At 43.5% G+C, this 26,462-nt stretch overlaps 1 protein-coding gene across 1 annotated transcript in view; it reads left to right on the forward strand.

Moving 5' to 3' along the window:
* Nucleotides 1–26,462, forward strand: part of CSMD1 (CUB and Sushi multiple domains 1) — a 1,701,396-nt gene that overhangs the window by 1,557,722 nt on the left and 117,212 nt on the right. Inside the window, exon 51 of the mRNA XM_074989136.1 lies at nucleotides 24,719–24,913. Within this exon, the coding sequence (XP_074845237.1) occupies nucleotides 24,719–24,913 (195 nt within the window). The remainder of the gene's footprint in view (nucleotides 1–24,718; nucleotides 24,914–26,462) is intronic.

The raw sequence follows: 26,462 nt of genomic DNA on the forward strand, positions 1-26,462 counted from the left end.
AGGAAGAGTCTCTGTTGTTCCCCTTTGCTAATCATACTTTTTCAACACAGAATTTTTCAAAGACACAAAGCTTACTTGAACTTGCACAATAAATGTGAAATGTGCCTAACAAATAATTATGTACAGAGAGCTTTTAAAACTAAAATCTCTTATCCATCTGAATTGACTGCAATATGTTCTTTGGTCTCTGTCTCCTTGCTATGAAAAAAGATTTAAGAAACGAGAGCAAGTCATAAATCATCAAGTGGATGAAAGATATTAATATTTCATTTTCCATCTTATAAAATTGTTTCAATATTTTATGTTTCATTGAGGATCCTGGACTTGGATCAGAGAAGTTAAAGTTACACACTGGCAGAGATTTTCTGTCGGTATGTCACAGCCACAGGTGGTGTTCTTGTTAAGTAAGAGGTGCTAAGCAAGTTCTGCTGTTTGCATGTATTTCAACACCACACTGTATGATGAATGTAAAGGGGTAAGAGTAGTTTTCTGGGAGGTAGATATAGCCTGCTTAACTATTCTGGGGACCCAGGAATATTAGATTTTGTGGAGCCCCCTTTGCTTCAGGGCGTGTTACAATAAGGTTAAATGGCAATAAATTGAATGCAACAAGAAGTCCTGTGGCACCTTATAGACTAACAGATATTTTGGAGCATAAGCTTTCGTGGGTAAAGACCTTCTTCACGCATCTGATGAAGTGGGTCTTTACTCATGAAAGCTTATGCTCCAAAATATCTATTAGTCTATATGGTGTCACAGGATTTCTTGTTGTTCTCGAAGATACAGACTAACATGGTGACCTCTCTAATAAATTGAATGCTTTACTTTATTTATACAACAGCCAAAATACCTTATTTGGTTTATAGAATGAATAAAAAGACCTGACAGACACATTCTAGAAAAAAAGTGTTGACTAGGGGTTCCTACTTCAGTGCGATTTGTGACAGAGAAGCATATATGCTGCATATTTAATAGCATATCATCATTCAAAATGGCAATAAGCAAAGTGCAAAGGACATGTTTGGCATGAAAAATTGAACTGATAGAAACAAGGACATCAGGGCTGTGGCTACACTAACCCCCGCCTTTTGAAAGGGGCATGGTGATGAGCCACTTCGACAGATGCTAATGAGGCACTTCCATGAATATGCAGTGTCTCATTAGCATAAGGACGGCTGCGTGTGTTTCGAAAGTTCTGCTTTCAAAATGCACGCCACCCATGTAGCCTGGGGCCTTTCAAAAGGGCCACCCTGAACTTCAAAAGCCTCTTCTTCCCAAAACCAAATGGGAAGAAGTAGCTTTCAAAGTCCAGGGGTCCTGCATATTCATGGCAGCACCTCATTAGCATCTGCCAAAGTGGCTCATTACTATGCCCCTTCTGAAAGGCAGGGGCTAGTGTACCCCTGGCCCAGCTGTTGTGTAGTGTGTTTGGTGTCTCTTGCTCTTCTTTTTCCCCCTACCAGGGAACTGAAAATACCAAGTTAATTACCATATTAGGGGATTTTTTGTATGCGGTAACAAAAATTGAAACATATCTCTACATTGTAAAAGTTCAGCAGATAGTATCACTTGCACCCTACAAATTCATTTAATGTAGTGATATTAATAATACAGTGGTCACACTTGTACTTTTTTCCCCTTTGAAGAGATTCAGCTAGGTTGAGACAAATAACCTGTACTTAATATAACCAGTAACTTCTCAAAACTGGGGGTGCATGCCCACTGTAGGTAGTGTTATTGTGTCCATGGTACAGATTGAAACCTAAAAAGTAAAATCATCAAGGTTAACATTTCCATGCTCGGCTGCACGTTCATTGAAAAACACTTTTTTTTAGGTTAACTAGATCTGGCCTTTGGGCAAGGTGAGCAAAGTGGTTGCCTTGGACACTGTGCCTTCAGGGCCCTGTGCTCCAAGTGATTATAGCATCCACCACCTACTGGCTAGTCCCAGTTGTTAGTGTGCCACTTGGGCCCTGAAAACTCTTTGGCTGGGCCTGAGGTTAACCAGCTTGTTAAGTGTAGAAGAGTCAGAGACAATCTGTATAATGCCCTAATTTTGCTATCTTGCTGTTGTGCAGATAAATGCATTTAATCTGTAGAGGCAGAAGCTTTTCAGACTTGTTGAGAAACAAACTGCATAAAAAGCTAACTGGTAAATAAATAGTTAATTTTGCCCCCAGGTTTACTAAAATGAAGGTTGAAGTAAAAACAATACATTTTACATATCTGTCATAATGTAGTCCCTGAGGCAGATGTTGTGGCTGATTTCTTTCATCTTATTTGTTTATTCAGACTAGTTACACAATTAAACAAGAGGGGGTCACTGGGTACTGAGGTATGGGCTTTGGCTATATGAAGCAATGAGTAATAGAACTCTATTGTATTTAAAACAAAAAAGAACTGAATGATGATAACAAACTTGTACTAGTTACTGTACATAGTATAACTGTGATCTATAAAACCCGGTGAAGAGAACTCATTATATTTTAGGTAGATCAATTTACTAATGTCCAAATCCCATGAAAAGATTTACACAGACATTCCAATTTTACATAACTTTATTCACTTCAACACCTTATGGGCTGACTGACCCCAGCACCTTCATGAAGTTCCATTGACATTATTTGGATTCAACACAAGTACAATAGTCTGGTCACATGGGTCTGTTTGTCAATTTGCAGACTTATATATGCAGTGGAGCAGAGATACACAGCCTTTCATTTTACACATAAAATTCAATGTACATCTCTGGTGTTCTGTCAGAAGTCTGGGATTTGGGCTGACTTCTTATATAGCTGGACTTTGCCTATTGAGGTTGTTCATGGAGATTTTCTCCCCATGTTCTCTTCCTCTGAGTTCTGTCCTGATTAGCATAATTCTTCATCATCATCAACAGTTATAGAATCAGGGCCTGTTGATGTCCCGTGCTTCCCTCACTCTTTCTTTTCATCTTTCCCTGGCCAGTGTGGAATGACTTAGTTTCTGTAGAATAGTTCTACACCAATCTACTATATCATCTGCCCATTCTCTGTGGGGTCTGCCTCTCCTATTTGCTATATACCAGGGTCTTGATTTTTTGTTCCTTGTTCATTCTGCAGATAGGCCCAAATAGCTATAACTTCCATTGTATAACCTTCTGCAATAAGTTCTCTTTTGGCTGTATCTTCCTGTATAATTCCTCATTGGTGACCTTCTGCATTCATCCTATTCTCAGGATCTTTCTGTAACAACTGCTCTTGAACACCAATATCCTTCTTTTCGAATCTTTCATTATCAGCCATGTCTCACATCCATACAACACGATGCTAAATACATGTTTGCAAGATGCTCAACTTCGTTCCTAAGTTAATTGCTTTACTTTTCCAGATCGTATCCATTGTCTTCAAACTCACTCTTGCTTTCATTATTCTAGTCACTATTTCATTCTTACAGTCTAGATCATACATCATATTGCTCCCTGATACATAAACTTTTCTACTTTCTCTAGTTCGATCCCACCTCCACTTCTCTTTCATCCTATTTTCTAATCTCCAAATACCATTGACTTCATGTTATCAATGTTCATAATCAGTCCGTACCACTTCCCTTCCTCATTTAGCACCTTCAGCATTCTCACCATATTCTCTTCATCTTCTTCAATGATAACGATATCAGCTGCGAATCTCAAGTTGTTAATTCCCATCCTGTGCACTAATATCCCTCCTACCTCTTCCCTGATCTTGTCCATCACTCTCTCTAGGTGCGTGATGAAGATACTCAGTAATATCAGATATCCTTGACTCGTACATCTATTCATTCTAAAACAACTCTTCACGTGTTCCCACCGCTGCTTCTGCACTGTCTTTGATATCCTTCAACAACCACTCTGTATGATTCCAACACTGTCCAAGTCACTTTCTGATCTATACTGTCAAATGCCTTCTGAAAGTTGAAGAAGCAATTGTTCTTGTTCTTTCATTGAGCTTTCTCCGCTGGTGCCAGTATCTGCTGTATGGTACTTCTATCTTTCCTGAATCCTGCTTTCTCATCTGGTAGATGTTCTCCTATCTGCTGTCTCAGCCTCTGTCACCATCATCATCAGCACCTTGCCTAGATGACTCATTAGGGAAATTGTTCTGTAGCTCTTGCACTTCAACATGCTTCCTTTCTTGTGGTTTGTCAGTAGCACAAATATTGTCCATTCCTTTGGTGCCTTCCCTTCTTTCCATTCTATATTACATAGTTGGTGTATTTCATGAATCATACTTTCTCCATCATATTTGATCATCTGTCCCGTGATCTTATCAGTTGCAGGGTTCTTGTTGTTCTTTAGTCATTTCACTGCTCTTTCTACTTCCTCCTTCAAAATATCAGTCTGTCTCTGAATACTCAGTAGTGATATCTCTTTCAGTTCTTCAATCAGTCTCTCTGAGACACTTGGGTCCAACTGTGTTTTGTAAAGATCAGTGCAATATCTTGTCCATCGCTACAAACCCTTCTCCTTGTTCATGAACACCTCGCTGTTCTCATCTTTGATTGCTATTAGCTTCAGCTGCCACTTCCTATTAGTATTCCTGATCATCTTACACACCTCCCTGCTCTTACACTCACCATAATACCTCGTCACACTGCCTCTCTAACCATTTTGACTTATCCATTTTGGCCACTCTCCATACCTCATTGCATTTCACTCTGTATTGCTGTTCTGCCCTTTTGGAAACATCCCTTCTGATCTTCAATGGTCTCTCCTCTTGGAACAATTTCAGTGTCTCCTGATTCGTAACAGACAGAAAGCTGTGCTAGTCTATATACTATCAAAACAAAAACCCAGTAAATTAGCACTTTAAAGACTGACAAAATAATTTATTAGGTGAGCTTTTGTCTTTGTTAGTCTTTAAAGTGCTACTTTACTGCTTTTTGTTTTGATAATGTCTCCTGAGTAATTCTTACTGATCTTCTCTTCTCCCAGAACTGTCTGATCAAATGCCTTTTTCATTGCTATGGCTATCCCTTCAACACTCTTATCTTGATCTTCCTCTGCTGCACTATACTCATTCCTTATTTTTCTCTCTCCTAGCCTTGCCACATCTGTTTGTTTCTTGAACTGTGTCTGATACTTTCTCTTGAGTTTCATCTTGATAATCACAATCATTAGACTATGGTCCGAGTCCATATCAACTCCTTGGAAAGTTTGGCACTGTAGTACTGATGCTACCTGTCTTCTTTATCAAAATCATATCTATCGTGTTTCTGGATTTCCTGTCGTTCAATCACTATGTCCATGTCCTACAGTCCTTTTTTTTGGAATCTCATGTTGCAGATCACCCCGTCATGCTCCATAACAAATTCTAGTAGTTTCTCACCTCGCTCATTTCTTTTTCCATATCCAAACCTTTCCATGACTCTCTACCAACCTTGGTTATCTTTTCCGACCTTCATGTTCCAGTCTCCTTCGATGATCTGCATATCTATCTTTGGTATCACCTCCAGTGTCTTTGTCAAGTCTTTATAGAATACCTTGTTATCTTCCTCCATGCTGTCCAAGGTAGGTGCATACATCTGAATGACAGAGATGTTGAATGGTTTCACTTGAAATCTCACTATCATTACTCCTAACAGTGCTAGCTCTGTTGGCTAGCTCAGTGGTAGCCACATCCTACCTCATGCTTTGTTTCATTCACTGAACAAATGACTTCCCAACCACACATCTCTCTCACTGTCATCCAATGCATCTCCGCCAGTCTAGCTATATTGCATTTGTATCTCTCCATCTCTGTTCGAAGCAGCTCTAATTTTCCAGTCATCCACAACATTTAGATGTTCCATGTACTGATTGATAGTGTACGTGTTAGTTGTAATTTTCTTTTGGAAGCTAATTTTTTGATCCAACCCTGATTGATTGATTGGTATAATAGACCTTTTTTATGCAGGCCAATGTCTGAGTTGACTTATTTGATCAGTTACAAGTACTGGCATCAGATTTCATTTGTATTGTTTTACGATCAGTGCATCGACACTCATCTGACCAACCCTCCTCCTTTATCCAGGCTTGGGACTAGCATGGAATCTGTTGGGCTTGTCTACACTTGCCCCAACTTTGAAGGCGACATGTTAATCAGGGCAATGGGAGATTATTAGGGAAGTGCTGCAGTGAATATGCAGCATTTCATTGGGCTAATTCTGCCCCGCAGTAATTTCAAAGCGTCAAACTTCGGAGTGCAGGCACGTGTGTATCCACATGAACTTCGAAGTAGCACATGCACTTCCAAGTGCCTGCAGCTACATGCATGCTGGCACTTCCAAGTTTGACACTTCAAAGTTGCCGGGGAACAATTTGCCTAATAAAGTGCTGCATATTCATCACAGCACTTCCTTCGTAATCTGCCATCACCCTGATTAACATGCACCCTTCGAAGCTGGGGCAAATGTAGACCCTGCGCTAGAGTGTTCATAGTAGAATTTTAGCTTAATAATTCAATGCACTTTAATTCTGAAGGACAATGTCTGTATAGGGGCTAAATGCTGTTAAACCCACTCTAAATTCATACCTTTAGTTAGGTTGGTTTAACTTTCCTGTGAGTCTCTTCAGGTAAGCAAGTGCTAAGAACAAAAAGGAAAAAAAGAAAAAAAACAACACTTCTTACTCTTTTGGTTAGCTTCCCTCAATTCAATTTTAAATTGTTTGCCACAATGTAAATACAAATCCTGATTCTTGCTCTGACAACTTAAAAAGAAAAAAATATTAAAGTCTCTCTTCGTCTCAGTGCACTTCTTCTAAGGTGGCACATGTTCAAGATTCATCACCAGATTTGGTCTGCTTGTTTGGATTAGTAGAAAAGGATGGGTAGTGATGGGTAATGCAACATGAACACTGATCTATGCCCCCTAAATCTCACTCAGATCTATTGAATGAGACAATCTCTTCATTCTGCTATATTGAAATGTTAGCAAATATGTCATTTGTATTATAGTTTATTTATAATTGATTAATAAAAATATTGTTTGTGACTAGGGTAAAGCCTTGGCTTATTTATGTATTTATTCATTAATTTATTTACTTACTTATTCATTCATTCATTCGTTTATTTATTTTGCAGCACAGTTCCTCTATGTGGTAGGGGAGTACAACAATCCTCAAATTTACAGATGGGGAGCAGAGGCAAAGAGGGAGCACAAACTTGTCTTAAATCGTTCAATAGTTCTGTGTCATTACTTTGCTCTAATTCACCCATTAATGTATTCTAAGTGCCCAGTAAGCAGTGGAAGTCCTGGTACTGCTGCTAGACAAATAGTTTCTTTCCACAGTGTGGCAAATTCTCTGGTTCAACAATGGTCAAGTCCAAAGGGTGATGGATTAGGGAGGTTCAATGTGTATAAGAACAATGTATTTCTTCCTATTTACAGCAGATCATTTCTAACATATCTAGACATCATATCAAATTTGTCTTCCATAACAGAAAAGATGAAACCTCAGTAGGAGCTGTGGATATATTACCCCAGTGGATTATACTGGTCACTTCACAGTATCAGCCCCTTTATGCTCCTTAATGATATTTCAATTTGTTTAATTCCTCTGGAAATAATTATATCAAGAGTTAAAAGTTATATCAAGAATACAATAGCCTTTTGCTTAACAATATTGTAGGTGAATTAATTATGATACTGTCTGGTTACATGGTAAATTTTAGCAAAGAATAACATCCACATATATCTAGAGTAAAATCTTTCATATCTGGCAGCCCTGGACCAGGAGGTTGCTGGATATGCCAATATTCTAGATAACAGAGAGATATACCTAGCAATGCAAAACAGTAAGGAAAAACAAGACTAGATACTGAGAAACAAACAAAATGTATGCAGCCTACTTTATTTACCAGCAACAGTAGTATTGTCTACTATCTACAGAAGTTACTGTTGGAAGAGATGTTCCGACAAAATTTTTATAGACAGATTGTGCCACACATGAAACTGGATTGATCTTTTGATCTGCTCTATCAACAAAAGATCTCCTTGGAGCATCTACATGGATTTTATTTTGTCAACAGTTTCTGCTGACAACATGCATTTTGTGTGTTGATGCTCCATGAGTTTTCTCGACAAAATCTCAGTTTTGTTGACAAAACCCTCGAATGTAGAGTATCCATACTATATTTCCTGTATTTATTTGTATTTACTTTCACTATGCTGTACTTACTGAAAACGTAACTAACATTTACTTATGGTTAAAATGGTAATTGTTTGAGAAATCCAGATGATAGAATGCTGGACATGAAAGAGTTTACTGTAAATTGCAGTGACTTCTAACTCCTTGGTCCTGATAAATGTTACATATTCATCTGCTACAATGAAGTTAGACAATTTAGTAGACTTTTGCCTGCATCAGACCAAGAAATGTGTATTCCATCAAAAGAACAAATAAAAAAATTCAAAATTATCCATTACAGAAAAATTCTGATTTTGTTTGTTTTGGGTTCATGAAATTTGAACGAAAATTTCAGTTTTATCCCACCAAAAATGGTTTGATTTCAATAACATAGAATGAAATATTTTAAATGAAATGTTGTTACAAAAAAAATAAGTTCTGTTTAAAAATGTTTGAACAGAACACTCCCACATTAAAAATACTTCATGACATTTTTTAACTGAAAAATTGTTGAAATTATCATATTCCATGTTCCACATTCAAGGAATCAGTATTTCCTAATGGGAAAATATTGTTTGTTGGAAAAGTTGTGACTACCTCAATCCAGATCTCTGTTTTTAATTGTGTAAATTAAAAGTTTTTCCACTAAATTAGGCCTCATTTAGTTTCAGTTAGAAGATTGAGATTATGGTCAGTTATTGTAAAATGTTAATTTTAAAAAAAGAAACAAATAACTCTGCAAGTAGTGTGACAGAGAATATCATGTGCATCTAAAGGTGTATTCTAATTAGAAAATAATTATACAGTTTTAGTATTTAGTATTAGTAATCTCAGTCAAAAGTCTCACTTTGAGAATCTTGTTCTTAGCATATGCACAACATGCACTCAGGTGGCACATAACCAGGATTTATAAGTAAATTTGTTCTGCTGATTGCATTATTAAGCTTACCCATCTTGGGCCAGAGTCTGATGGGGAGTGACACATGCATACTGATTGAGGATGCAAGATAATGTATTTAATAATGTTTGTTTACAAATATATGCCAATTAGGGGCAATTGAAGTATAATTAAATGTTGGTATTCTCTTCCAGAATAAAATGATATTATTCCAGAATAATAATTCTGTTTTGGAAGTACATTAATTATTCTTGGATAAAGTGACTTCTTGTCTGAAATAGTACATACATAGAGAGCTATTAGGGAATAGCTAGTCCTGTCAGTTTCCCCATGCTGGCAATCTCTTAACACCAAAAATAATGACAGGTTGCCTAAGTTAAACGTATATGCAGAGGCTAGGGAAAAAAAATATAGGTTTGCTGAGTATGATCATCTCCCATGGGAGTTCTAGATCCTGAGTGGACCATAGCATAGGATTTCTTTTCATTTTGAGTGACCCTGGGCGAGTGGCTCACAAGTGGCAGCGTCAATATTGCCCTACTTTAAGTTATCCTTTGGCAAGGTCTTCTTCTTTTTCTCTTGGACTGAGCTGTCAATTCACAGATTTCATCTTCTATGACATGACTGGTGAGTGACTAAACCAGTCCTTGACTGGTAGAGCTGATTACAGAAAGCCAGCAAATGCGAGCAGTGTACATTCTTTCTGGCTCCTATGCTTTTCCTGTAGTGCCTGGATATGATGACTGTCAAAGCAATTAAGAGACAGTCCAGTAGTTTGCTGGCAGAAAAATCTGTCCTGAATTAGAGTTTGCAGATTGTTTGGAGATATGATGCATGACTTCACATTGACCTTTAAGGTGTCTTTATAGCACTTATACTGACCACTGATAGGGTACTTTCCATGAGCAAACTGGCCATAGAAGACCATCTTTGGTACCCATATATCATCCATCTTCATAACATGACCAATCCAGCCAAACTGTCTGTTCATAAGCATTACTTCCATGCCCATGACACCACAAAGTTTAAGAACCTCCATGTTAGGAGTTTTGTCCCACCAATTCACATGAGTGACCTTCCTCAGACGGAGCATATGGAACTGATCAAGTTTCAAAATACGGCAGCGATATATTGTCCATGACTCCAAGACATACCGCAGGATATTCAGGACAACTGCCTGATAAACTGCTACCTTGGTATGGAGTTTAATATCATGGTCATTCCACAGGCATTTGGTCAATCTTCCAAAGGCAGCTAATCAAGCAGATACATCATGACCCATGTTTGTACTAGAGGACAGAATACTTGTGACGTAGCAGAGCTTGTCAACAGCCTTAAGCAGCAGTGATTGCTGGAGTGCTGGGCTGTTTCCAGACAGGCTGAGACATAGCTTCTGTCTTTTTGAGGCTCACTGTGAATCCAAAGTAGTGAAAAGAATTAACAAAGTGATCGAAGAGCTCCTGTGCAACCTTCACTGAATGAGCCAACAATGCAGAGTCATCAGCAAACAGAAGGTCACAGATAGTTGTAGTAACCAATTTAGTGTGAGCCTGAAGTCTCTAGAGAGTGAAAATACTGCCATCTGTTTGGAACTGAATAGGTATGCCCAATGGATGACCCTTAAAGGAAATTAACAGCATCAGTGAAAAGTAGATAAACAGGAGAGGTTCAAGGACACATCTTTGCTTTGTACCTTTTGATATTTTAAAAGGTGCTGATGTCTCTCCATTTTTTTAGAACATGACTAAGTATGCCATCATGAAAAGACTGAACGATGTTGATACATTTTTCAGGACAGTCCTTATAATGATTCCATTGGCCTCCTACATTTCAGTACCCTTCTTTAAGCTGAGAGAACAGGACCTGTTTTGGGAGGTGATGGTCTGTCATCCAGGCAAAATGACCACTCCAGCAGAGTTGCTGATGGATGATCATTGCTTGATACTGGTGGTCTTTGCCTTTTCCAAAACACTGATGTTGGGTGTCTGTCTTCCCAGTTGATCATCAGGATTTTACAGAGTCAGCATTGGTCATGCCTCTCAAGGACTATCAAGTGGTATCTGTAGGTTGTCCAGGTTTCAGACCTGCACAACAATGTTGGGAGAATAATGGATTGATAAACAAGAAGCTTGGTGTCTGTTTGGATGTTAGTCTCTAAAAACTGTGCCACAAACAAGTAAAGACTGCATTGGCACAGCTCAGATAGCATTGGATTTCTGAATCAATATCTGCTTCAGACGAGAGATGACTTCCAAGGTATAGGAAATGGTTGACATAGTCCAGTACCTCTCCATTGATTTTAATAGATGGAGCATGCTGTACCTCATTTGGGGAAGGCTGATGGAGCACTGTAGGCTTCTTGATGTTGAGGGTGAGACACAAACATATGAACATCAGCAAACATGTTCAGGATAATTTAAAGATCTTTCTCAGAGAGGGCAAAAATTGTGTTGTCATCAGCATACTGAAGTTTCACAATAGATGTGGTGGAAATCTTACTGTTAGCTTTTAGCCTGCTAAGCCTGAATGGCTTTCCGAGCACAATAAAAACTGCAAACATGATTGCGGCAATGAAGCAGAACTGTTTGAATTCTTTCTTGTACTTAGAAAGATTTACTCTTGGAGCCAGTACCACTCAGAACAATTGCTTTCATGTTTCATGAAGCAACTGTAGGACATTGATCTATTTATCAATATACCAAAACTGATTAAAGAACAAGCCTGATCCTAAAGCTGTCTTCTCTGATCCTAAAGAACTCTCTCCTAGCTGCAGAGCTGAGACCGAAAATCTTGAGCTCTTCCTCTGCTGCTGGGTAATGTGTAATTCAGTGCCCCACACATTATGTATCAGTAGTGGTTAAAGACTGGAATAATGTTTTTAGGTAACTGTTGCAGGTCTTGAGCCCCCATCTTGGCAGCAGCCATATCTCCTTTTCTTCCATCTTGTTTTTTCAGTCATATCAGCTGCCATGTATATTACATCTCCCATCCTGACACACTGTAGACAATTACTGGGAATACGTATGGTATTTTCCCCCTAAAAGACTAAAGAATTAGAAGAATAGATTGCCTTCAAATATGATTTTCTTTTCTTTAATCTTTTAGTAAAGTGAAATATACAGCTTCAGCATTTCACTAGGGCATCATAGCCGTGTCTACATGTGCACGCTACTTTGAAGTAGCAGCACTGACTTCGAAATAGCGCCCGTCACAGCTACACGTGTTGGGCGCTATTTCGATGTTAACATCGACGTTAGGCAGCAAGACGTCAAAGCCACTAACCCCATGAGGGGATGGGAATAGTGCCCTACTTCGACGTCCAACGTTGAAGTAGGGACCGTGTAGTCGTTGCGCGTCCCGCAACTTTGAAATTGCAGTGTCCTCCCTGGCGGCCATCAGCTGAGGGATTGAGAGACGCTCTCTCCAGCCCCTCAGCTCAATGGTGGCCACGTGGAGCGGCCCCTTAAAGGTCCCGACCCCCTCCCTTCCTGTGCAGGAAGCTGAGAGAGCGTGCAGGCAGCTGCAGTAACACGCGGCTAGCCTGCACGCTCTTCTGCAGCCACCCACACCCCCAACCGACCTGATGGCTGCCCAGCAGCCGCCCCAGCGCCCTCAGGGAACCCCCCCCAAGGGGAGCCAGGGTTCCCAGGGCAGCCAGGGCAGGAGCCAGGCTGGGAAGCAGCAGCAGGGCCCCTCCTGGATGGAGGCCGAGCTTCGGGACCTGCTGGGGCTCTGGAGTGAGGAGGAGGTGCTCCAGGTAATGGGGAGCAAGAGGCAGAATGCGGATGCGTTTCCTCGGCTGGCCGAGGGCCTGGCCGCCCGGGGTCACCCTGCCCGCACTCCGGATCATGTCCGGAGTAAAGTCAAGGAGCTGCGGCAGGGTTACGCCCTGGGCTGGGATGCGGCCGGCCGATCTGGGGCTGCCCCCGTCACTTGCCCCTTTTACGGGGAGCTCAGGGACATCCTGGGCCCCCGGCACACCTCCTCCCCTCTGGCCACGCTTGACACCTTGGCTGAGGAGCCCCAGCAGGCCCCGGAGCAGGAGTCTGCCCCGGAGGCAAGCCCCGCACCCTGGGGGCCCCCCCTGGAGCCCACCCCCAGGGCACCGGAGCAGGAGGAGGAGGAGGAGGAGGAGGTGGACTCCTCCTGCACTGACACCGGGCTCCAGATCCTCCTGCCATCCCGGAGCAGCAGCTGGGCATCCGCCCCCCGGGTGTCCCCCGACCGTGGGAGTGGACCTACAGGTATGTACCCCTCTGGTGTACACCCCCGGGGATGAGGGGCGAGGGTAATAGATATGTGGCCAGGGCCCTCCACATGCCCAGATCACCATGGCCCCAAGGACACCAGTGGCATGTCCCTCACAGGAGTGCATCAGCCCCTTCCCCCCCCAGCACGATAGTGCCATGCCCCATCCTCGGGACAGGGGGGAGCGGAACCTCTAGGGTCCCCCGGGGAGGAGGGGGTGGGACACCCAGCAGCAGCAGCAGCAGCATGTGATGGAGTGGGGGGAGTGCAAATGCGAGTCTCAGGCTAGATATGAGCAACAAGCTGAATAGCTCCCAGTGGCTAAGGATGATCCTGGGGCTACAACTGGCAGGTTACACCTCTGCCCTGAACAAAGAGGAGGGAGGAGCCAAGCTGGGTTTGAATCGGGGGCCACAGTTAGAGGCTAGGGGAAGGGAGAGCTGGAAGGCAGCCAGCCTGAGGAGGGGGAAAGCTACACCCCAGAGGGGCACCCCTTGGGGTCTTCTCCCCAGGACGGGTTGGAAGGACTGTCTCTGACTGCTGTACTGTCACATCTGTGAGAAACTGGGCATCTGTTGCCTAAGAAACCTCTCCTGTCAGAGACCCTGCTGAGTGAAGTGAGAGTCACTCCCGCCGGGGGATGGGGTGCAGTGCAGGGGGACCCTTGAACCCCATCACAGCAGCATCTCCCGGGGACGGGGATGGGGAACCTGCAGCACAGGGGTGGGGGGACAAGGGCCACGGCTCGGGGCCCACACTAACCGCTGTCTCCACTCTTCTTCCCCCACTCCTGTGTTACGCAGCTGCACCATCGGAAGGACCGGAGAGCGCCGGCAAGGCGTCAGTGGTCCTGGAATCCCCTCCGGGTCCATCGCTCCAGGCCAGCCCCTCGGTGGAGGACCGACCGGCCCCACAGCGGGCAAGACAGCGGACCCAGCACCAGCCACCGGCGACGGATCCCCAGCTGCTGGCCCTCCACCGCCGGCAGGTGGAGGTCGCGGAGCAGCGCCTGCGGGTGGAGCAACGCTGCTTCCACCTCCAGGAGCGGGCGCTGGCCTGGTGCCAAGAGGCATGGGGGGCCTACATGGAGACATTCAACCGCATAGCGGACTACCTGGCCCCCCATGCCATGCCGGCCGCCACTGCGCCCACCCTTACTGCTCCACCCGCCGCGCCACCCGCTGCTCCGCTCATTGCTGCGCCGTCCGCCGTCGCCCCGCCACCCGCCACTGAGGGCCGTTCCGCTGAGGGAGACCTGGGGCCAGCTAACACTCGCCGGATGTATCTGCTGGTCCGCCCGGCCCCCAGCCAGCCCCAGACAGGGCTGCGTCCGAGGCGGGGCTCCCGGCTGCCCACCCCCAGTGCTGGACTATAGGGGTGTGGGGCCCAGGATGTGCCCCCCCCCTTGTATATAGTTGATATTTATTTATTTGTGTCCCCCGTTTGCCCAGTCCCCCCCATGTAAATAGTTCTCCCCTTCCCTGTTATCCCTGTTTTTTTTTGTTAATATATACATACACTTTTCGTATTTAAGTTAGTTAGAAGTTCCTGTATATAGTTTGTATTAGTTAGTTATAGAACAGAGTTGAAAGTAAACCAGTCTGATTTCACAAACAAGTGTCTGCTTTTATTTGTGCAGGAAAAGTGGGGGGGGGTGTGCTTTTGGGTGCTCCCTGGTGTGGGCGTAGGGGCAGGGAGTGTTGTGGAGGATGGGGGGGGGCTGCGCAGTGGGGGGCCTGGCAGCGTTCACCCCGCGGCCTCATCAAAGTGGGCCCGCAGGGCCTCCCGGACCCGGGTCCCTTCAGGGTCCACCTGGCGACTGGGGGCAGCGGGTGGCTGCACATCGGCCCTGCCAGCCTCCACAGCCCAGCCCTGAAAAAAGGCCTACCCCTGGCTCTCCACCAGCTTGTGTAGGGCACTTCACGCACCCACAATCTGGGGGATGTTGGTGGGGCCCGCATCCAGGCGGGTGAGGAGACATCTCCAGCACCCTTTGAGGCGGCCAAATGAGCGCTCCACCACCTGGCGCGCGTGGTTCAAGTGCTGGTTGAAGCGCTCCTGGCTGGCAGAGAGATGACCCGTGTACGGGTGCATGAGCCAGGGCCGGAGGAGGTATGCCGCATCTGTGATGACGCAGAGGGGCATTGTGGTATCCCCCACAGGGCTCTCCCGCTGGGGGATGTAGGTCCCCGCCTCCAGCCGGTGGCACAGGCCCGAGTTCCGGAAAACCCAGGCGTCGTGGGTGCTGCCAGGCCAGCCCACATAAATGTCCTGGAAACAGCCCCAGCTGTCCACCAAGGCCTGGAGGACCACTGAGTGGTAGCCCTTCCAGTTTATGTAGCATCCTCCACTGTGCACCGGGGCGCGGATGGGGATGTGAGTCCCATCCAGAGCCCCGAAGCAACTGGGGAAGCCCAGGGTGGCAAAGCCCGCGATGGTGGCATCCGGGTCCCCCAGCCTCACGAGCCTGTGGAGGAGCATGGCGTTGATGGCGCGCATGACCTGCAGGGGAAGCACATGGGAGAGCACCAATGAGGGGTGAGCAGGGTGTGTGTGGCCCTCCCCTGCCCTCCCCTCCCCTGCCCTGCCCGGGCCCCCCTGCCCTGCCAGGGCTGCCTCCCCCTCCTCCCCCCATGGGTCCTCTTACCTCCATGAGGACAGCCCCCATGGTGGCCTTGCCGACGCCAAACTGCTGTCCCACGGATCGGTAGCTGTCTGGAGTGGCCAGCTTCCAGACACTGATGCCAACCTGTTTCTCCACAGGGAGGGCACGCCGCATGGCGGTGTCCTGGTGCCTGAGTGTGGGGGTGAGCCACTGGCATAGCTCCATAAATGTCTGCCGGCTCATTCTAAAGTTCCTGAGCCAGCGGTCGTCGTCCCACTCCCCAAGTACCAGCCGCTCCCACCAGTCGGTGCTGGTGGGGTAGCTCCACAGCCGGTGACGTGTGAGGCAGGGGGGCGGGCGGGGTGCTGCAGGTTTGGGGGTTGAGTCCTCCTCCCCTGCGGGCCGTTCCTCCTCCTGTGTGGCAAGGAGGTGCTCAGATGCCTCCCGCATGGCATGGAGCAGGGCTCGCCCTGCTCCTGCAGGGGCGGCTGGGTGGACCTCTGGCTGCTGCTGCTGCTGCTGCTGGGGGTCCATGACTGCGTCACCCAAGGTCTGCGTGCCTATGGCTCTGCAGACCGCGTGCTGTGCAGGCTGAGTGTGTCTGGGAGGGGCCCTTTAAGGGACCGGCTAGCTGTTGCCCCGGAAGTGCTAGCCCGCCCTGTGACTCTGTCTGCAGCTGTGCCTGGCACCCCTATTTCAATGTGTGCTACTTTGGCATGTAGACATTCCCCCGCTGTACCTATTTCGATGTGGTGCTGCGCAACGTCAATGTTGAACATCGACGTTGCCAGCCGTGGAGGACATGTAGACGTTATTCATTGAAATAGCCTATTTTGATGTCGCCACATCGAAATAGGCTACTTCGATGTAGGCTTTACGTGTAGACGTAGCTCATATGTGTTATATGAGATATCATGTAGACAGGGATGAAATTCTCCAATTACATGTTTATTATCCAAACTTTATTTCCGTTAATACTTTGTCACTTGCAAATATCATTTAATCATATTTCAGATAAAGGGGTACATCCGCGATCTTGTAAAGCCATGGTAAGCACAAAATCCATGCTCTGTTTCAGGAACTGACATAGCTTAGAGCAGGTCTACACTATAGCAGAAGGACAAGTTAAGGTACACAATTCTAGGTACGTTAATTATGTAGCTGGAGTCGACATACCTAAATTTGGGCTTCTGCGCCATCTCCACTAAGGGAAGTCAATGGAAGCATGTGCTCCCATCAACTTCCCGTATTCCTAGTGGCAGGCAGAAGTACTGTTGCTGGTGCAGGTGCCCTGTAAGTTCAATTTAGTGGATCCCTTCTAGGTGTGCTAAATGGAACTCTGGAAGATCCCAGGTGGGGTTGAGCTTCCCTGTAGTGAAAACGTACCCTTAGAGAAGACTACTTCAGGCTGCTCCAAGTCTCCTCATAACCCAGAAAGTTCTGAGGGCTTCCCTAAGTTTGGCAGGCTAGAACAGTCTCCACTGGCCAAGCATCTCCAGCATACTGTGCATTCTATAAATGATTCCTTCCAGCTATGGCTTGCTCTGGTGTGTCCTCCATACTAGCTACTGAATGAGTACAGGCAGCTGTACACACCTCAAAGCAGTCCTCATCTGCCCATTTAGAGAGGCAGTTCTCTATCCTCTTTGTACTTCTTGAGCAATGCAAACAGGTATAAGGCCAGGAAAAGATCTTGTCCAATAAATTTTCAAGGTGGGGTTCTTAATTCCCTAGAAAACTGCAGAATGTAATTTTCAGTTATTAAGAAAATGATAAATAGCACAGTCATCATAGTTTAGTTCTTCACTGTCTGCTTACGGCACAAAATTCCAAATGTCCACACCTTTGAAATAAATGGAAATGTTGCTTTTTTCTTCCATGGAATCTGGCTGCTGTGTGACAGCTTTAACAAGGGGCAGAGAGAGCAGCTGCACACAGAGTAACACCAGGATCAGCGAATGCAAAGACAGCTTTAATCTTTATGCACCATGTTTAATCTGCACCCTCCTGTAAGACTGCAGTCAAGTATTTGACCTAAAATATTGTGTCAGGAACTGGCATTGTGACACAAAATGATCAACATCATATTTTATGATATTTCACTGTGATGTTTCTCTTGAGATGTCAATAAGCTAAAATTGCTGATTTGTTGTAACTTATGGATCACAGCTTAGACATCATGGTGTAATGTCAGAAAGTTATCGTGCACTTATTCACTAGTTCTTTGGAACTACCATTGATTAAAAAGTGTTTTACTAACTCTCTAAGGTTAAGTACCACTGCTTTATGAAGTTTATCAACAGAAAACTGTAGCCTTTTATAATTATCTAATTCAGGCTATATTATAAAGTGTGTGTGTGTGTGTGTGTGTGTGTGTGTGTATGTGTGTGTGTGTGTGTGTATTTTCTCTTATCTATATATCTACCTATCTATGCAATCAAATGTATTACTCCATTGCAAATAAAACCTCGTCCTTGTTTGCTTTGTTTTTTCATGGCTGCTTCCCAGAAGAAAACAGTGGTGGTGGATCTGGAAATATAATATAGAAAATTGAGTTTGTAGTATACCAGAATTTTAAAGGTTACTTCAAAATACACTGTATAGATAAAACAAAACAGCAGAAATGTAGCACTTTAAAGAATAACAAAAAGTGCTACATTTCTGCTGTTTTGTTTTGTTGGAGTACAGACTAATACAACTACCTTTCTGTGACCTTATAGGTAGATATTGTTGTTCTTTTTCATGGTTTCTTTGGTTTTGTTCTTTAATATTTAAGGACAACTCCTTCAAGTCCAAATGCTCATTTCCTAATTTCAAATATATCAAGTCACATTTTGGCCAACCTGTTAGCTTTAGAGATCTGCATGCTACTGATCTTTTTTTGGAACATGCTTAATAGCTCTGGAATTCTAAGCTAAAATGAAGATTTTAAATAGTAGGGCTACTGCTGTCATATGCCACATACCTAGTAATTCATGCTGGAAGAAACATCAGATGTATTTTTCACTATCTTTCTGAACAATAATTTAGTTGAATGAACTGCTGCCCCGAGGCACAAATAAGATCTAAAATGAAGCATTTACTGTGTTATAAATGACAACAACAGTTAATGTAGTTAGATGATGCATCCTCATTGTATTGACATTTTGTTAATCAAGAGCAATGCATGGGAAGCTGCACTTTCAATATTTTTAATCAGAGAAAACTAGTTACATGGACAGCAGCCAAGTATCTCATGCAATTACACTTGCACATAATAATAATATCTAGCTCTTATGACTAATGATTTTTCTCATTACATACTCAATTCATTTGTCAAAATTATTTATTAAAAAAGCAACAAAAAACCTGAAGGAACCTAGGTGGCTGGTTACAGCACCATAGGTAAGGGGACACAGGCATAGTACTTGGAATGCCCTTGTCACTTATGTGAAGGCAGGCAAGGGCTGACAGACATCAAAATAACTCAACTGAAGAGAAAAAATCAGGCTCTCTTGAAGATCTCAAAGGACCAGATTGTAATTGTAGCACAGGACGAGAGGAGAGAACAAAGGAATTATTGAGGTCTATTCATAATTACAAACCCTTTGCAGAAGAGTGTTCAGAGGTTGGGAAGGAGGGAAACTGTGTTTTCCCTCAGCAGCAGGGGAAGGAGAAATTATACTATCCAAACTCCCACTGCTGCAGACATGAGTCAAAACTTTAACTGTCTAAAATGAAGTGAAGTGGGAAGTGCACTTTAATGGCTGTGGCACTTGGGCCTTTGCTCCTTGTAGATAAATGATAGTCTCTAAGGGGCGTACTTATAGCCCACAAGACATTTTGTTTACCATTGCCCACTTAAAATGACACACACAGGCTACGTCTACACGTGCAGCCAGCATCGAAATAGTCTATTTCGATGAATAACGTCTACACGTCCTCCAGGGCCAGCAACGTCGATGTTCAACTTCGACGTGGCTCAGCCCAACATTGAAATAGGCGCAGCGAGGGAACGTCTACACGTCAAAGTAGCACACATCGAAATAGGGATGCCAGGCACAGCTGCAGACAGGGTCACAGGGCGGACTCAACAGCCAGCCGCTCCCTTAAAGGGCCCCTCCCAGACACAGTTGCACTAAACAACACAAGATACACAGAGCTGACAACTGGTTGCAGACCCTGTGCCTGCAGCATAGATCCCCAGCTGCCGCAGAAGCAACCAGAAGCCCTGGGCTAAGGGCTGCTGCCCACGGTGACCATAGAGCCCCGCAGGGGCTGGAGAGAGAGCATCTCTCAACCCCCCAGCTGATGGCCGCCATGGAGGACCCAGCAATTTCGACGTTGCGGGACGCGGATCGTCTACACGGTCCCTACTTCGACGTTGAACGTCGAAGTAGGGCGCTATTCCTATCTCCTCATGAGGTTAGCGACTTCGACGTCTCGCCGCCTAACGTCGAAGTTAACTTCGAAATAGCGCCCGACGCGTGTAGACGCGACGGGTGCTATTTCGAAGTTGGTGCCGCTACTTCGAAGTAGCGTGCACGTGTAGACGCAGCTACATAGAGCAAGGACACGTCAAGTGAGGTTCATACTGCTTGCAGACACCTGTTGACTGTGAGAGCTGTGCCCTCCTTCTGCATCCAATCAAAACGCTGCTATGGTTCAGCTGCCACACCCTGCAAGTTCTAGGTATGCAAAGCACAGTTAGCAAAATTACCCTATCCTGGGATATTGTTTTGGTGATGACATTCTTCAGGCCCACTGAGATAAAGAAGGACCACTCATGATGCCCACTCACTATGTTGCCCATTGCTGTTATAGACTTTTAACCCCTAATGGTCCAATGTAGCTTTTTGAAAAAGCAAAAATAAAATATTTAGGAGTCTTACAGCTGGCAATAGGAGCCCTGATGCAGCCAATGGATATGATTAAGCTACATTTGGGACTGAATGCAGCAGAAATGCATCTTGAGCGTGTGCTAAAAATTCATTCTGTGCCATCTGAAAAAGGCCATGATTAGGCCATGACAACTTAAAAGCAGATTTTATATGGAAATTAAGCTCTTTTGACAAAGTAGTTTATACTATTTATATTGCTCCTCCTACAGAGGAGATTAAATCAATAATCTTATTAAAATACAAGTTTGTAAATATCTTATTTTAAAAACCTGAGTAAAGACCACAAAGGTGAAAACAAAGTAATTCCCTGGTCCTTGCAAATGTATGAGATTACATAATTTTTGCTTTGTGAGTAGCTCTGTTAACATCAGTGAAAACTATTAGCACTATATGCAATTAAACGTACATACATCTTGGAAGAACTGGGGCCTAATACATCTGGAGCAACATGATTAATGTCCTTTATAAAAATTCCAGAAATATGTTGGTTTTGCAGCTCAGTTGTGCAGGGGTAAGAATTTAGAGGCAACTATATTTTATAATGATATTGTAGCTCTATTTCTTGGTGCTTTTTATGGCAATTATAGTTAAAACTGAAATCCTTGCATTTGTGTGTATTAGTATATGCAGATGAAATCATTTTGCTGAAACAACATCTAATCTTGCTTCCAGATTTGTAATTACACTTACAGAACTAGATTTAGTAACAAGCAGTGCTTACTTACACATTACTTCATAAAAAGCAAATCATTGCTGAAAGAAAAAGCAGTTACTTCTTTACATCTGGATGAAGATGAAATGATCTCTGATGCAAATAATTTCCTCTGTATGTATGACAAACATCAGCAGTCTCTTGTAGGATAAAAAAGGAAGAGTCAGAAGTCTAATTCATGATGGCAATATGCAGAAAATCTGTGCAAGCTAAATAAAGAACTGATAGTTGATTTTTTTATTTCCCAAATGAAGTGGAAACTAAAAAATTAGAATCATTTACTGCAAAATTAAAAACTACAATAGCTCAAGCTGCATTTTAGAGTCAGTTTCAGCTACGTATAGCTATGAACTAAAGAGAACGTATTCTGTACTCTGGCACTCACATATGTGATTTAAAAAGGAAATTGCATTGTGCTGTGGCAAAGTGTAAAAGTCATGCAGAAAACCATGCTTGCTGTTTTATTAGAGGAGTGTGTATATGAATCAAACACATCAGCAAAGTTTTCTACTAACATCTGTGCGAGATTAAGAGAAATTATTTTAGGAACTCATTTCCATAAAGCTGAAATAGGTGAGGTTCTTATCTCTAATATGGTTTAAACTATCCCGTGTTTGAGCTTGAATGTCTTTAAAGGTGAAGATTAGTCAAAGTAAGAGTCTTCCTTTCATCTTTGAAAGAACCATTTATTTCTAAACCATTACTTGAAAGAGGCAGTGATGAAAATTAGTCTTATGGTATATCTAGGCAATTACTGATATGGGAGATATGTATATCACCAGGTTTTATATTGAAATGTTAAACATTTTGGTTGCTTAATAATTTATTTATCATTTTTTAATAATCACGTAAGCACTGTTTCTCAGCATCTGAGTTGCATATCTTTAAACACTGCACTGTTGTGAGATAGCAATAAAAATTACTAGCAGCTATAATGGTTTTAGGAAAGAGCTTAAAATGAGCATCTGCTTCCAAAAATGTGAAATATTGGAGTGGAGAGAGAACCCTGAATTTATGTCAAAATATCGATGCTTTTGCTTCATTGTACAATTTGGTAACAACAGTTAGATTAAACTGAAAAAAGATGGGGGATATGCATATGCCATCCCTCTTTGACAAGTATAGCCCTACATTTGCCAATCATTTATGTATGGGGTAATTTACCCAGGTGAGGAACTGTTGCATCCCACATATGCCTCCAGCAGAGTCAGTTCTGTGTTTTGTAATGATTCAGCCCATATCATAGGAAAATGGAGTACTGGAAAAAAGACATATTTATAATCAGAATTGCAGGGTGTGAGAAGACTTTGTAACAGTCAAGAGTTCAGCCCAACGCCTCTGTGAATCCTCAGGAGAATTCCAAACAGACCAGTCTGTGCAAGGTGAAAAGCTGCAAAACAACTAACCCTGCCATGGCAACAACTGCAAACAAGGCTTGCTTGCCAAGACTTCAAGGCTACGCTGGCAGTAGGCCACAAGAAATAGTGATAAGGAATGCACAGGCAATTTTAATCAATCTTATGTTAATGAGTTCAGCTTTATCAGCTAGTGTTAGGAGGCCTGTTACATATCCTCTCCCCGAGCGAAGCTCTGATGCGTCGGGTTTTCCCCCACTGGTGACTGCGGCGTCTCCAGGGCTCCCGTCTCAGGGTGTCACGTGCTTTCAATAAACCAAATAGAGCTTTCACCTTCTGGGTGCAGCCTCATTTCTGGGGAACCCGAGCCTGGTTGGCTACAATGAATTATTAAAATATTCTACATAATTAAAAGAAATACAAGCCATGTGACTTTTACATTTTAAAAAATGAAAAAATTTTGACTCACAAGCCAGGCATAACACTAACCTACTTCTCTTTCTCACTCATTCTATGCCCCAAATGCTTCAGGGCTAAATTCCGTTTTGTACTAGGGCACCTTTATACTACGTTGATAATGTAAAGTAGCCTTCAAGTGAAAGTAAATGTAATTTATAATCACTTTATGACCCCTTAACAGTGTCAGAGTGGAGTAAAGTTGACTTATGATATGATTATACACAGGCCCACAGACTGGGACGTAGAAGAAGCAAAGGGGACAACTGTCCCAGGAACCAGCAATTCAAAGGAACCTGGGGCTCCCAGCCACAGCCACTGTTGTTGCTACTGGGGCAGTGGCAGCAGAGAGAGACCTAAGCTCTTTAAATTGTTGCCACAGCTCTACACAGTGCACTCCAGGCAGTGCTCAGGGTGCCCGGGGGAGGCGTGGTATGTTCTGGGCTGCCTGGCTGACACTATCCCCAGCCCTCCCCACTTCTATCCAAAACCCCACCCCTTCCAGGGGTGAGGAGTAGAGTTCCATCTCCCATTTCTGGCCACAAAAACCCAGCAAAGCTGTTGGCCCCACTGATTACACAACTTTTAGCTACAAGGTGGTGTTAACACAGCTGTGTAGCTGAAAGTCAGGGAGAGTAAACTCTGTGATTTTTCCAACAAAAAGTACAGTCATTGTTTACACTAGTACATGCAGCTGCAAAAGTTGTATCGTTGGGGAGTGACATTTAAGAATCCATGAACAGTAAAAGCTTTGGCAATGATGTTGGTTTAAGGAGGATAAATGTTTCTTTTCGCAAAGGTTGGTGGGCGTTGGCATTTGCTATTTTCACAGTGTGAAAAGGGGCAGTCACTGGTAGGTTCTGTACCCTGTTTGTCTATAGAAGTATAATTTTGAAATGCAGGATCTAGGTTATTGAAATTATAAGCCCTTCTTTTGTTTAAAGTCTGTACAAGTCTCCAAGTATTTCAATTTATTGCCACTTTAAAGTAGATATGTTTGGTGAAAGAGAACATTTCCTGATAAATGTAACATTTAAAACATTGGTAGAATTGGACAGTCTTTTGATTTAGATTGTGAAAGGCTATATCTGTAGGAGATTCCCCAAGGACTTTTAAGTTTTCCATCATTGCTGATACTCCTTATTTATATACACACTGTAGTTTATGGTTTGATCTTTCTCTTCATCTTAGAAAATGTAGTTGTACTTAGCTAAGTAAGTGTTCTCCTATATCTAAATTGCAATGTGCTGCAGACTACTAAAATCCCTTTGTATTGTGCAATATCTGTTGCTCTTTGCAGAAATTTGTGCTTTGAAATGTTCACAGCATGCTTCATTTCACATAGAAAGACCCCTATCAAAAAGACCATGAGGCTTTTTTTTTGTGAAATAATGTGGGAAAAAAGTGCTGATATACAAGTGTCCTTTTTTTTTCCCTCACAGCTGCAGCTTGCCTCAGCATTGAGACTCTGCTCTCAGAGCATGTAATCTGGAGACTGATATCTGGATCTTTGAATGAGTATGGAGCTCAGGTCATGCTGAGTTGCAGTCCTGGCTATTATTTATGGGGTCAAAGACTCATCCAATGCAGATCTAATGGAACATGGAGTGGAGGTGATGAAAAGCCAAGTTGTAAGGGTAAGGCTCATTCTGATTTACAAATATACTAAATATACTACGCTTTCTGGTAGTATATTTGTACTTTTAGTGTTTTTGATTTACTTATTTTTTGTAATAATTATAGCTGAGAATATTTTGTTTTCCTAACATTATGCTGAAAAACTGAAAGCAAATAAACTGGTTGACTACCACCGGTTGAAATCAACTGGTACAATCTGAGAACTTCTGTAATAACGCAAAAACAACAAGAAGTCCTGTGGCAACTTCACAGAATCACAAAATCACAGAATCATAGGGCTGGAAGGGACCTCAGGAGGTCATCTAGTCCAGCCCCCTGCTTCAAGCAGGATCAACCCCTACTAAGTCATCCCAGCCAGGACCTTGTCCAGACGGGACTTAAAAACCTCAAGGGATGGAGAATCCACCACCTCTCTAGGCAACACATTCCAATGCTTCACCATCTGCCTGGTGAAGAAGTTTTTCCTAATATCTAACCTACACCTTTCTCTCTTCAACTTCTGACCATTACTCCTTGTTCTGCCATCTGACATCACTGAGAACAATTTCTCACCCGGTTCTTTAGAGCTCCCCTTCAGGAAGTTGAAGGCTGCTATTAAATCATCTCTAAGTCTTCTCTTCTGTAAGCTAAACAAGCCCAAATCCCTCAGCCTATCCTCATAGGTCTTGTGCTCCAGACCCTTAATCATTTTTGTTGCCCTTTGCTGAACCTGCTCCAGCAAATCCACATCCTTTTTATACTGGGGGGCCCAAAACTGGACACAATATTCCAGATGTGGCCTCACCAGTGCCAAATAAAGAGGAATAACTGCTTCCCTAGATCTGCTCGAAATGCTCCTCCTAATGCACCCCAGTATGCTGTTAGCTTTCTTGGCTACAAGGGCACACTGTTTACTCATATCCAGCCTTTCATCCACCATAACCCCTAGGTCCCTTTCCATTGTACTGCTGCTGAGCCAGTCAGTCCCCAGGGCCTGTAACAATGCTTGGGATTCTTCCGCCCCAGGTGCAGGACTCTATACTTCTCTTTATTGAACTGCATAGATATCTTTTGGCCCAGCCCTCCAATTTATCCAGGTCCCTCTGGATTCTTTTTCTACCCTCCAACGTATCTACCTCTCCCCCAAGTTTTGTGTCATCTGCAAACTTGCTGAGGATGCAACCCAGTCCCTCATCCAGGTCATTAATAAAGATGTTGAATAATACCGGCCCCAGAACTAAGCCTTGCGGCACTCTGGTTGAAACAGACCACCATCCAGATATTGAGCCATTGACCACTACCCGTTGGGCCCAACCATCAAGCCAGCTTTCTATCCATCTTATACTCCAAGGATCCAATCCATATTTCCTTAACTTATGGGCAAGAATGTTGTGGGAAACCGTATCAAAAGCCTTGCTGAAGTCAAGGTATGTCACATCCACTGACTTCCTGATGTCCACAGACCTTGTTACGTTGTCATAGAAGCTGATCAGATTGGTGAGGCAGGACTTGCCCCTGGTGAATCCATGTTGGCTACTTTTGATCAGTTTCCACTCTTCCCAGTGATTC

The sequence above is a fragment of the Carettochelys insculpta genome, chromosome 3 (assembly GCF_033958435.1).
Source record: "Carettochelys insculpta isolate YL-2023 chromosome 3, ASM3395843v1, whole genome shotgun sequence".
Classification (NCBI taxonomy): domain Eukaryota; kingdom Metazoa; phylum Chordata; order Testudines; family Carettochelyidae; genus Carettochelys; species Carettochelys insculpta.